The sequence below is a fragment of the Homalodisca vitripennis genome, chromosome 5, assembly GCF_021130785.1.
Source record: "Homalodisca vitripennis isolate AUS2020 chromosome 5, UT_GWSS_2.1, whole genome shotgun sequence".
In the NCBI taxonomy this organism is placed as follows: domain Eukaryota; kingdom Metazoa; phylum Arthropoda; class Insecta; order Hemiptera; family Cicadellidae; genus Homalodisca; species Homalodisca vitripennis.
Window position 1 is genome coordinate 117043790 of NC_060211.1, and position 14759 is coordinate 117058548.

The 14759-nt window shown below is 30.5% G+C and overlaps 1 protein-coding gene across 14 annotated transcripts in view; it reads right to left on the reverse strand.

The window, feature by feature from the left end:
• Nucleotides 1-14759, reverse strand: part of LOC124362791 (kinesin-like protein unc-104) — a 130571-nt gene that overhangs the window by 53647 nt on the left and 62165 nt on the right. For 7 of the 14 annotated variants that reach the window (XM_046817585.1, XM_046817593.1, XM_046817590.1 and 4 more), the window contains 8 exons: nt 14446-14448; nt 13905-14065; nt 13666-13805; nt 12935-12979; nt 9232-9351; nt 8432-8565; nt 1486-1798; nt 964-1032 (listed from right to left, as the gene is read on the reverse strand). In XM_046817585.1, the coding sequence (XP_046673541.1) occupies nt 964-1032; nt 1486-1798; nt 8432-8565; nt 9232-9351; nt 12935-12979; nt 13666-13805; nt 13905-14065; nt 14446-14448 (985 nt within the window). The remainder of the gene's footprint in view (nt 1-963; nt 1033-1485; nt 1799-8431; nt 8566-9231; nt 9352-12934; nt 12980-13665; nt 13806-13904; nt 14066-14445; nt 14449-14759) is intronic. The other 7 variants (XM_046817598.1, XM_046817596.1, XM_046817595.1 and 4 more) reach the window with 3 other exon arrangements.

Genomic DNA, 14759 nt, shown 5'->3' on the forward strand with positions numbered 1-14759 from the left:
AACAGAACAAATATTGTAGTAATATATTTTAATAAAAATCTCAGAATTATTTCCTTAAAATATAATAATAATATTTCTTTCTATGCACTAATAAACTGTTATGAATCAATTATTAAATACTTAATTATTTCAAGTACCTTTGACTTTACTTTGGACTAATCTGCTGATTTTCTTCAGCAACTCGTTAGGGAGATTAAGTGTAAAAAAGGCCATGTGGCTCACCCAAACGTTACCTGCTTAAATTAGGACATTTAATTTGTATTTCTATCCTCTTCTCTTGTTTTAACAATATAACAAGCTGCTTTCAGAACTAAAAACTTGTTTAATAGTTCCAATAAAATACAATTCTTTAAACTTAAAAATACAATTTAAATTTAGGTTAGATTTTTTTTGAATTTAATAACATAGTATGAATTGAATAATAATGGTACATTATGCCTGTGACATAACTAGATCGTCAGTTCTACAGCAGGCCAATGAACAAGACAAAGGTTAGAGAGGGATGGCTGAATCCTGCTATTTTCACTTTACCTATTGGATTTTCATCTTTCCAGCTTGTTCTGCCCAATATTAGTGAAAGTGTTTTGATGCTAACATTTACCTTTTTCGATAATGAAATAATAATTAAAAGTTTTTATCTCAAATGTTTTTTAGTGGTTCAAACTGTTTTTTTAATTGCAAAATAAATTTGGTAATAATTTATGCTTTGGCACGTTACCTTCAGAGAAAACAGACACTATTATAAGAAAAGTGATTAAAATTATTTGATGATCAGAGGAGTGTATGAGTTTCTAAATAATAAACTAAACCCTACATTGGTGACCTGACCACATTGCAAATGGACCAATGTGAATTGGTCCCTCACCAGGAACAATGGCATGATATACAATACATTGTAACTTTAATGTACGAAAACAAGTAACTATTATATGACAAAACTAACTTTACTTCTAATATAAGTACCTTTGATTTTTTCATCTTTGATTTCAGGTGCATTGATCTCATTGATTTTATTCTCCCTCCTTTCACGAGCTGCAAACAATTTTGGATTATTTAAACAAATATATGTTCTCATAACAGTTACAAAACATGAATGGCGAAAGTAAGCCAAACTTGTCATGAGAAATAGCTCTGTTGAAGAAAGAGTTAAACATGCGAGAAACCTCCTTTTGTGTTAATATGCTAATATTTTAAGTTTTAACAACTAAATTCTTGAAATATTGACATTTCATTTATTTTAACATATAATAATAGCAATGTGTGTGATCAAGTATGCTCTCCAGCTCATTTTCTTTCAGAAATTCCCTAATAATGTCTTATAGTGTTGTACGTAACTTACTGTATGTACATAAAATTAGCAATTTTTCATAAGTCATATCCACAAAACTGAAAAGACTAAATCTTTTTTACTCATTTTTGCTATTGCTACAATTTATGGGCTATAAATGTCAAATTCTAACATACTTGATACTACAAGATACACACCTTGGTCAGGATGGTTAAACCGGAAGACATGGTTCCTGCCTAGAATTACACGAGAGCCATGTTTGAGCACAACAGGCTCCAGAACTTGTCGACCATTGACGTAGCTAAAAGCTCCTTCGATGGGTTGCAGTGTCACCACACCTTCCTTGTTCTCGAATACACAGTGTTCGGCCTGGATGTGACTGCCAATCAGCTGAATGTCCTGGGTTACGTTGGAAGATCCAGATCCTACACGGGTCAGTCCATCCTTGATGTAGTATAGCAGACACTCTGACATTGACGGGTCCTCGTTCAGATTCACAAGGTGCGGTGTCTACAGAGAATACAGGTAAATAAAATATAATTGTCTCAAAATGGTATGTACAATGTGAGTTGGTAATATTTTCTAATTTAATCAGCTTCATATTGATATTTTATAATCTTAAACTATTTAATTAATTGATGTTACTGCAATGTTAAATAAGCAATATTCATTATTTTGACTGTAATCTAAGAATTATTTATGAAGATCACACTATGATTAAATCTCAAAGAAACATTTTATAATTATTGTACATATGTAAAAGTATCATAATAATAAAATAAACACACTTTAATAACTCTTAAACTTGTGATATGAAAACAGCAATCATGACTTAACCATATTTAACTTAAGTAGATCATCATGATGTCTCACAATGAGTTAACCCTTTTAGAGCAAGAACAATTTCTAAAAGTTGTGCTCCGTCAGTGCCAAACATTTATTTCCAAGTGTGTACCTAACAATGCCAGAGGGTTCTATCTCATTTTGCAATGTGGTGGTAAATATTTTGTATTTCTGTTACTTGCTATACAACTTTTATGTTTTTGTACCAAATTGTGGATAAAAAGTCAACTATTGAAATAAAACACTAAAAAAAATACTTACTTATATTCTAATATTTTTATTAAAAACACATTTATTTATATAAAGAATTTTTAGTTTTATCACTTGCACCTCATTTTGGTGGTTGAAAAAATAGCTGGGCTCTATTCAATAACTGTACTGTAAGTTATGAACACCCTGTTGAAATTTCATAGTAAATATGTTCACAAATACAAGTGTTGTGGCATTAGAAAACAAATTTACTTACTTAAAAATGGTTTTTGTTTTTTTGGACCTTCTTATTTAAGGTAATAAAAATAGCTGGGCTCTATTCAGTCAGTTTACTGCAAATACCATCAAGTTATAAAGATCCCATTCCAAAATGTCATAATAACAGGTTTAAAATAAATATGTTAAGGCAATTTTGTTTTAATCTAAAAACTGGCACAATTGAGTAAGCCTTACGAACACCTCATGATTTTACACAAAATATTAAAAAGTACAGACAACACTAAAGAAAGTAAAAATAAACTGTAAATTATACATTTAAAAAGTTATCAGATTTTGCAAGTATACTTACAAAAACCTTAAAATCTTGAAAAGACAAACTTCAGAACTTTCTTCATATTAATAATATAATATAATCAATAATAAAATCTAAATAAAAATCTATAATAATAATTATATATATATATATATATATATATATATATATATATATATATATATATATATATATATATATAAAGATACTGGTTTTGATTTAAAAACATTTACTTACAAATAAAAAATGTATCTGAATAAACGACATTTTAAATTAATTTTTTTTGACGTTCAGTTAATTGGACGTTGGCACTTTAGGCATAGTTTTTTAAATGTCCATTAAACAAAATGTTGGCCTTTTTGAGTATATTTTTAGATGTCAGGATAACAGGACATTGACACTAAAAGGGTTAAAAAATATTGTGTGCAATAATCAAGCAATCCATTAATTAAAAAGAATTAATCAAAGTATAATATAAAATATTCTTGGTATGTTTCAGCACTATGTTGAAAGTACAAAAGTTTACAAAGTTCACAATTTCAAAAATTTGTATTCTAATAATATTTTATATTGTAGTGTGTTATTCTGGTCATCTAACTGTACACCATATTCTATATGAAAGAAAACAGACTTTGTTAGTCTTATCAATATGCATGGGTTTCAATATACTATAAAAATACCTACTAGAATAACAGAAACATGTGAATCTGCTATTGATAATTTCATCACAAACCTAGACGAAAATTCTTTTGAAGTGGAATGTTTGATAACAGCTCTATCGGACCATGATGCACAACTTTTTAAAATAGTAAACATAAATAATAAAAGAGGTCATAATACAAAAAATACAGTAATGGGCAGGAAGTATGGAAAAGATAAAATTGACTTGTTTAAAGACGACTTGGAGAAACAAGACTGGACCGAACTTTACCAAATTTCTGGTGAAGATAAGTTTCTTTATTTTTACAACTTGCTCAAATATTATTTTGATTTGCATTTCCCTCTGACTAAAATTACAAAAGGAAACCAAAATAAAAAGTGGGTGGATGATGAAATTGTTAATGAGCATGATAAGCTTATTGACATGCATCAGCAGTATAGGAAAGATAAGAGTAATATAAATCTAAAAGAAAATATGAAAGCACATAAGAAATATCTCAAAAAAACAATTTTATGTAAAAAGAAAAACATTTTGATTTAAAAATAAAAAAGTCCACTAATGTTAACAAAACAATTTGGAATATCATTAATAGTGAAACAAAAAATAAAAAAGAAAAGCAGTCACCTAATAACATTGTACTTAAAAAGGATGATATTCTTATAGAGGATCCATACAAAGTTGCAAATATTTTTAATAACAATTTTGTTGAAATGGTTGATACTCATGTTATCCCTAATCTAAGTAAAAATGATGTTCAAACAGAGGATTCGATACAGCAAGTAACGGAATCCAGATTTATTTGTAATACAATTGATGATAAGACTCTACATATGATAATTGATTCAATAAAACCTAAGTGGTCAGCAGGGTATGATGACATACCCATGAAAATTGTTAAGGAAGCGAAATTACCACTAATTAAACCTCTTTTACATGTAATTAATGCATCACTCATAACTGGAATATATCCTTCTCAATTAAAGGTTTCAAAAGTAATACCAGTACATAAAAAAAGGGGATTGTACTGATCCTCTTAACTACAGACCATTGTCTATTCAACCGTCATTATCTAAAATATTTGAAAAGTGTGTGCTGATTCAATTAGTTGACTATTTTGAAAACAATAAACTACTTGACATTGATCAACATGGATACAGGAAAAATAGATCCACATTAACAGCATTAAGAAATTATATTGAACACATTTTAGAGAACTTAGATGAGGGATACAACATTGTTGGGGCCTTCCTAGATTTGACCAAAGCATTTGACAATGTTGATCATAAAATATTACTAGAAAAATTAAAAAGCTATGGTATCATTGGTAAAGAACTTAGCTGGATTAAGTCGTACTTGGAAGGCCGTCAACAGTTTGTTAATGTTAAGTATTTAAATAAAAATAATCAGCATGATGTTAGGTCTCATACAAAAAATGTGACCTACTCTGTCCCACAGGGGTCAATATTAGGCCCTTTCCTGTTTTTGTGCTACTTGGGGGGTTTACCTAATTATCTGTATGATATAATTGATAATAGTAAAATTTGTTTGTATGCGGATGATATAAGCTTGTGCATTGCCGATATGGAATTAGGTACAACTAAAAAGAAATGTAACGAATCAGTTTCATTGTTAAAAAGTTATTTAAATAACAGAAATCTTTTACTCAATGATAATAAAACTACTTTTATACAGTTTACTTGCAAAAATGTTGAATCAAACAAAATTAATATGAAAAACCTGGATAAAGAAACTAAATTTTTAGGGCTACATTTAGATAGTACACTTAATTGGAACATTCATGTACAAAAAATATGTAACAAATTAGGTTCAGGAATTTTTGCACTAAGAAGGCTAGCACCTTTTTGTAATAAACAAACCTTGAAATCAGTGTACTATGCCATGGTTCATTCACATATCGCATACGGGATTGAAGTGTATGGGGGAACAAGTGCTGTAAACCTGAATAAAAATTTTACGTCTACAAAAGGAGGCAATTAGGGTGATTCTAAAACTCAAAAAAGATGAGTCATGTAAGTTACATTTTAAAGAGCTCGAGTTTATGACTGTATACAGCCTCTATATATATAGAACAGTATTATATGTAAAAAATAATGAGACTAAATTACCACGACAACTACATGTTCATGATTATAATACTAGGAACAAAAATAACTTTGTAATAAAACAACATAATAAAGAAAAATTTAAGCAAAGCCCAACTTATATGGGAATCAAGTTTATGGGGAACCTGCCAGGTAGCATCAGGAATGAAAACAATAGTGTTAGATTCAGAAATAAATTAAAACAGTTTTTAATTGATTTGTCATGTTATAACTTTGAAGAGTTTTACTCCCAGAGCCTTGTATTTTGATTTTGATTTCTGAAGTCTAGTGGAATTAATTATAATTTGGTAATAAAATTAATCTAAATAATATTAAACCTATTTTTAACTATGTTAAGATTTTTAAAATAATTGACATTAAAAGGATTGTATGTATGTACAACTAATATAACATCACCTTAAATATTTATTTATTAAGAATGACGCATTCATGTACATTTTATGTATGTCTTGAATAAAGATATTATTGATTGATTGATTGATTGATATGTCCAAAATTATCAATATATACTAGAGTTTTGAATGATTTCTTCCTCTTTGTGCAATAAATTATTGTATCACTGAGACCATATTTTCTTCCATACTTTTGCCATTGTGACTGATGTAGATGTTGATAGTAGTGTGGTTTAAACTGAATTTATATTGTTATCTATTTGCTGATAATCATGTGTCTTGGAGAGAAAACAAGTTCTACAAAAGTTGAATATTAAAATATCAGCTGATTCCTCCTCTTCTCCGCAGAGTCTATATTCATCAGTCAGGCTAAGGCCCACCCTCATAAGATGTTTCCTAAGGGGGTCATGTCCTGTCAACATACCTAATATCATTCTTATATCCTCCTTTCTCTAATCTAGGAGAGATACCCACCCTTTAGCATAAGGAGAGATAAACATTTTAGATTGTCGATTCTGAGGCCTTACTTCAATTAAAGTTTTTTATCCTTTTTTCCCAATCTTTTACAAGAGCTTTGCTGTTGGAGAAAGCTATCCCGCAACCGAGCTCTGGCCCCTCCATAATGGACTCCGCTCCCTTTTTGACAAGGATATATGCTTTTTCATTTCCATGAATGCCCAGCACCCAACCGAGTGTTACTCTGTTATTCTCAGACAGCTCTGCAAGTGATGACCTCCTGCTCCATAGGAGTGTTTCAGGAGGAGAGAGGACTGCTTCAATTGCCAGGGTTGAACAGGAGCTCATCGCTCCTGAGATGCTTACGCAAGCTAGCCTTTGAAGACTCTGTAGCCTCTTGGCAGCTGTTTTTTGTTCTACTTTCGGCCACCACACTAAAGCAGCATATATGACAATTGGTTTTTTATATTTTCATATATCCAATAAATCATTTTGAATTTCAAACCTCATTTAAATCCAGTCTCTTGCAGGCCCCAAGAGCCATTGTTGCTTTAGATATTGTGTTCTCAATATGTGAGTTCCAAGTCAGCCACTTATCCAGGACTATACCCAGATATTTTACTTCTTTTGATTGTTTTATCCTGATTCCCTCCAGGACAGGTTGTAAAAGCTGGAACATTCATTTTCTGGTAAAGGTTATCATATTGGTTTTTGATGGGTTAATCCGAAGACCTTCCCCATGACACCAGTTGCTTATGAAATTTAATTCTTCTTGAATTAGGCGTTCCAGCATGCCTTTGTTTTTCCCTTTTACCATAAGCACTAGGGTGCTACTTCGTCAGCATAGCATAGTAAACTTATTCCCCTCATATCTGCTTTAGTTAGAAGGTCATCAAACACCATCGTCCAGAGGAGGGGAGGCAGAACCCCTCCCAGGGGGCAGCCTTTTCTGGCCATGATGGTGACCAATTCATCCCCAAACTTTGCTTTAACTTGTCTGCTTTTTAGGAAGGCTACTATCCACTTGACAGCATCCGAGGGAACTCTAAACCGTTCCATAGCTGCCTCCATGGACTGATATGCTACTCAGTTGAAAGCTCAATTTCCATAGACGCTGACTAGGGCTTCCTTTTCATTGAAGTTGTTCTCCACTGCTTTCACTAAGCATATTGAGATAGACTGAGTGGGTGTATTAGTAGGATTTCATCCCTAATTTGTCTATTAATTATTTTTTCCATAGTTTTCACTAAAAAGGATGTTAGGCTTATGGGTCTGTACGAGTTGGGTTGAGTCGGATCCCTATATTTTTTCTGCACAATCACCACAAGTGCCGTCCTTCAGGTCTTTGGAATAAATCCTAGGGCGTAGCTGCTTCTGAATAGAATAATCAGAGTATTTAATAAGAAGTTCAACCCTTCTTGAAGAACGGCTGGAAAACTCCATCCGCCCCAGGAGATTTAAATGGCTTAAAGGATCTTACTGATCTTATTAGTTTAATAAGATTCTTTATACTATTAGGTTATGTTTATAATTTCAATAAAGATTGAATCACAAAAAGCACTCTTCAGATTTTATGTTAGTTTGGTTGTTTAAACACATATATGACAGAAACAGGTAAATACAAAATAATTGAATCGTAAAGAGTATGGGCTCTGTGATGTTTAATTTATAAACAAGAGAAAGTGCTTTTAGTTATTTTATTCTTGATTGAAATTAAATTAGGTTATTGCCATTTCCTTATAAAAATTTAATGTACAGACGCATGTGCTCACACACACGTACACACATGCACGCTTGCACACACACACACACACACACACACACACACACACACACACACACACACACACACACACACACACACAAAACTCACACATTATATACACAAATCATGTAGGTGGTATAGCTTCTAGAAATTTACTATACCTTTTTAGGAGAAAAGACACCAACAGTTATGCCGTCTTCTTTCACTGCCACTCCCATTTCAGCAAATACAGCTTCTCTTTGAATGCGTATTACCTCTGTACGTTTTAGTTTCTCTTCCCATGTTTCATTAAGTTCTACAAAAAAAATTTAATAATTAACTAAATTCAAACTTTTTTTATTCACACATGAACAAATTACAAGAATACTGCAACTTTACATATTCCCATCGCACAGGCTTGGATATATAAACCAGTCTCACTTTTTTGACAATTAAAAAATAATAGTAGCATTAAATGAGGACATTGGCTCGGTAGGGTTATATAAAGTAAGTTATCCCAATTATGCTTATACAATTACTAAATCTTAAGTAGTCCATTTTGAGAATCTATATTGGAGATTTCTTAGATGAGTCTACAAGCCTCACTCAATTTGGGGAGCGAGACCTCACATGTGGATGATTCCAGAAATAAAAGGAAAACGTCTGAATAATTTTAGCCACAATGGGAATATAGAATAAATTATACTGTTTTGAGCAGTTGATAAGGATTCATTGAAAACTAATAACAATTTGAATTAATAAAATGCCATGTTAGACAGAGAGATTTATTTAGAGTGTGATCATGACAGATCATTAACTCTGCTACAATACAAATTTTGCAAAAATCACCAATAAGAAAACATGCTGATGATTTTTTTAAAATTGAAACTAAGAGATGAATAGTAAAATTGTGACTGAACCTTGTTACAAGTCCTCCACATGGTTAATGTTTAAATCGCACAGTAATATATTGTTGGCAGACCTGCAATGAGTTTCTCGCTGGCTTGTAGCTGGTCCACGGCCTCCTCAGCAATAGTAGAACCTTGTACTGTCTGCTGGCACACTCCATTGTCACTCTTCAGTACCTTCAGACCTTCCTCTCCTGCACAATCATGTGATTAGCCACCCTAGTTACTCTCAAGTAACTACAGATCAAATAAATTGATTTAAGTCTCAACTTTCCATGAGAAATTATCATGTCATATAACTTCTCTTCAGATCAGGAGATAAAATATTTCAAGTAAATAGATCTAAATGAAACAAACACGTCTGCAAAGCTTAGTCTGAAGATTTAAATATTCTTTCACATCAATAAACAAATGACAAGTCATTTCCTAAACAGTAAACTTTTTCTACGATTCAGGATCTTTTTAACACCGCACTTCAGATGACGGCTTTACTGTTAAGTTATTTACTGGCGAGGAATTTCTCTTCCTTAACAAGATTGTCACCAGAGGTTCAAAGGGTTAACAATACTTTAGTTAGGTCAACAGTTTTAATGTACTGTAAATGATTTGTAACTTCTTTATTGATATGTTTCTTGAACTTGCTTCTAGGAAACAAACATGCTGCAAAATCACTGAGAGAAACTAATGAAAATAAAAAATTATTATCGTAGAACCTTTTTCTAAATATTATAAATAATTCAGTTACCAATGTTTGTTATGAATAAAAAAATAGAACAATTATAAAAAAAGGACAAATAAAAGAAGAAATATCCGACATCACAAAGTTGCATCAAAACTAACACATCAAATGAATTGAGTTTTCTCATCATGAAACAAAAGCATGTGGACAGTCTAAATGAAGCTTATTATTTTATTTCTCATAGTACACTGAGAAATCACATGTTAAGCCCATCATTGAAAAGAAATACTGTCATATTTTGTACTCATATAATTAAAATTAGAAGTTGTTTTAAACAGTTGTTAATAAATAGTACAAACTATAAAAGTTACTCTATAACGTTGTTTTGGAAAACAATTTCAAATCTAAATTTCAAAACTGCAAAGATCTGTGGCAGTATCATATTGATAAAATCAATATTTTGAAATAGATTATATAAAAGAATATTATAATAAATAAATCCAACCTGGAATTAAATTGTAGTACAAATGATTAAAACGATTATCTTCTGTATTATCATCCTACTTTAGATAACATCAAGAGAATGTTTTCATGGAGGTCTCACTTTCAATGCTATTTATTACTTTGCATGTTACAACTATTCATACTGACTGAGAAAATATTCAACAAAAGTATCAGTGGTTTACAACAAATGTATCCTTACAACCAAAACAATGAAACATGATAAACAGGCAGTTCAAGTGTTAATTACATTTACAGGTTTTTTGGATCTTCTGAGAGTTTAAATTTGAAATAATATAAGATAGAAAATAGTTATTTGTCTCTTTAGATTTCAATGTTTAGTTCAAACAATGATTTTCAAAAGTAAAATGAAAATCAGAAAAAGACACAAAAAATGACATTGAGATTATTGAAAGATAAAACTTGGGAAATAATGGCAATGGTTTATGTAAGAGAAGCATGTTACGAGCAATCAGTTATCCACCACTATCTTTTGTCACGCTTAAAAACCTATAAAAATCAAAGAATATATTTTATCCCCTTGTTTTTACTTCAAGGTTGTAAGTAATAAATTCTATATTGGTAAATTCACCATATTGGCATTTAAAATTTATGCTAGATTTTAGCAATGAAATATATTCAAACTATAGCTTTTAAATAAAGTAATCAGTATTACAAAAATCTAAATAAAATGCACAATTAATGATGTATTCAAATAAAAATAATATACATCAAGGGAATTAGAAGCTTTGACCATTTCTTTGCAACTAAGCAGAAATTAATAGTTGTTCAGTGCAAAGAAAGACTTATCATGCATAGACCACAAACTAATCCATGGCACCTAAGAGTTGTTCTACACAGTAGTAGGCAAACACAGGTTTCAGATTTAGTATTAAGTTTATAATAAAATTCATAAAAATCTTAAAAGAAATACACAAAATGTAATATTTCTATAAACATCAAATAAAAATAAGTTATATGCCTAGCTGTAATGTGTTGGTTAATTAATTAATTAGATTTCATTTTAATTGCTATTATATTTCCCTGTGCTTAAAAATCTGTACCAATTCTCTGGCTTTGGGGTAAAAAGGGATTATTTTATTATATTGACATGTTTATATAAGCAGTACTATTTTTTTAAAAGTATAATCACATTTATTTTTTATATTACATACATTTTTATCATACTAAGAAAATAGTATTGTATTTAATCAATAATGTAATATTTTATGGAAATTTCATGGGAAATCTACAAAGAAATGCAGAAACTAAATGAGCTCATTCTTCAAGTGAAAATTAAGAAAAAGTTCATTTAAACATTATATCCTAAATGCTTTCATTAGAGATTAAAGGAGCTAAATTTGCGGATTGTCATTAAATTTTACATGGAAACTGTTCAAAGCAATCTAAGGTCTCTTTTGGAATGGGAGTTTAGCTCGCTGTTATTGCAGCATAATGCTTTTCTCTTGTCTGAAATCAGAATTCTCTTCATTTTTTTTTTTTAAGATCATAAGATAAATTCTCCTTGGTATGTAACATCAGATGTACTTCCAACATCATGGCACTAAATCAAATTTTTCTAATACCATTTTTACATGTTTCAATCACTTACTCAGAAGTATTGAAGAACAGTCCTGCTATACCACTACAATCAACACAAGCCATCCACAAATATGAAAAAAATGCATTGATGTTAATTTATAATATCAATGTTATTTTTATGTTTTAGTCTGCTGATTTTTAGATAAAGTTTGCTTATCACTCTTTTAAATAACAGTTTATTTCATTTAACATTTATTTACTGTGTATAATATATTTACACGATTTTGTTCCAAATTAAATTCCTCACGAGTTCCATAACTTTTAAATGTTTAAAAGACCTGCTTTATTAAATTTTAAGGTCAAACATCAAAAGGAATCTCAACTTTTGCCCCTAAAATAGTATACCAAAGATTTCAGTATTACTTTATTTTGTGATTGGAGCCGAACTATTTTGTTAGCCGTAACTCTCAAGTGTCTCCACACTAACTGTATCTGTATTTTACTAACCCTTTTCTTTATTTTAAAATAAGGAATATACTCACAATGTTTTTGCATTTTTGTATAGATCAACCTGTAGTCAATGGGAAATAAAAAATATATATTTTTCATAAACATGTAAAAACATTTAGCCTATTCTGTAAATTTATCTGAATACTATTAAACATGTTACATTTAAAGAATATTGAACAATACTGAATTTTTAATTTTCAAATAGTATTAGAGTAATTATTGTCAGTAGATAATTAACACTGAAGACTCAAAATGAACTGCTCAATTACCATTAGTCCCTAGGTCACAACTTAAGCAGTAAACATATTACACACACTGTGAGAGTTATGCCAATATTATGCTGCACTGAATAAAAAACAACATAAAAAAAGATACACTTACAACTCAAGCTTTACTTAATGTTACGGCTAGCAATTCATAATATGGAGTTCCAGTTGAAAATAAAACATAATTAGAACGAAACCAAAGAGAAGGGACTGTGCGCAATGCTAGGCCAGAGAGTAGTGTGTGGCAGAAGCAGGAAGCTGACAGACAGGTCTACTTACTATTATTCTCTTTAGACTTTTCATACACGACTTTACCATCCGGCCCTAGCCAGAGAGCAAAACAAGATTGAATCAGTAAGGGCTACAGAGGAAGAGAAAAGTTGGGGGTGAACATTATCAGTTTCAAATCAGGGCAGTAATTGTGGTTTGGATGTGGACATAACTTTGTTACGTGCACCCACATCAACTAGGGTAAAGAAACCAAACTCTGGGAATATTGCTAACATTTCAAAAACTAAATGTTTAAACGACGTACAATTAAATGTTTACTGATATAATAACTATATACAGTTGGATTAGTGCGTAAGTATTAATTGTCATTAGAGCCGGGTAAAACATATGCAGCCAATATAATACAATTAGTAATATGTACAAAAATTTGAGAAAAGTATTAGTGAATTTCAAAAATATAAGTTTAAATGTTTGTTATATTGATTGGTTATTAAATTACAACAAAAAATTACAATAGTTTTTCAGACAAAATTGAATTTACTAGGAATAGGTTATAAACTACCAGTATGTTTATGAAATAATATATAATATTCAGAAAAAAAAGAATTTAGCAATATTCATGTGAGTTATAATGCAGTTTACAGAATAGTTAGAAAACTACTATGAAAGTACAAATACTGTAGTCTATCCTATCTTTAAAAAAATTCAAACAATAATTAAAAATTATAAACTCACTATATACAAAGATTACAAGCACGCCTTGGTAAAAAGATGCTTACCTTCTTGTACTTCAATTCCTTCTGCTTTCAGAAGATCTCTTAGCCTCTGGATCTCTTCTTTCAGCTCTCGGATCAATTTGGCATTTGCATCCTCATTCACAATAGCCTTGCATACTATTTGTTTGGCACGATCAGCATACCTTTGGTAGAGAATAGATAAACGGGGAGTTAAATGATATAAATAACCTTAAAGTGATCACAAATTCTGTGTAAAAGAAGCTGAGTTCAGAACACTATACCTCAGAGTGGAGAGGGTCTCGTCGTAGTTGATATCTGCAGGACTGATAGCAGCTATCATGGCGGTCTTGGAGTTCCCTCCCAGATTCTCCCGCAACAGCCAAGTCAACACGGAATCTCGGTAGGGGATGAAGTTTTCCTTTTTCTTTTTATTTTTCATTGCCTAAAAATTCAATTAAATTTTCATAACTTTCAACACTTTGATTAAGAAATAGAAAAGTCTAGCGTATAAAGATGCAAACTAGTTTGACAATTACCTTCATAAAAGATTAAGCAATATCCTTATTCAATACCTCACAAGAACATTATGTATTAATTACATACCTATGTTACTAAGACCTTACATATTTATAATATTTTTAAATGATTCAAATGCATAACACGAGTTCAATCTAGTGAATACTGTGAAACCAGTTTCAATAACAAGTTAAATCAATGGGTTAACTTATGGACCACCCTGTATATAATACAAACACTAACACTATAAATCTTAAACTTTATACCAGTAAGATATTTTACATGAACAAAAATAAAAATACTTACAGACTGTATTTCCAAAAGAACAGCAAAGACACCAAAACAGAAAATGTATTAGCATTAGATTGAGATAAAACTATATTTTACAACTAATACAAGCATACAGAAATGTTTATATCTTGGTTGATATAATATAACTCATTCATATATCGTAAATCAAGAACATTCTGCAAGTATTGTTATTTATTAATGATTTTCTATATATGTTGTTTTAGTAAAGATTTTTAAACATCAGTCAACTCCATTACCATTTTCTTTATTTAAGTCTATACAGAATAAATAATACTGTATTACTACTGAATATTATTTTAGATTTTCTG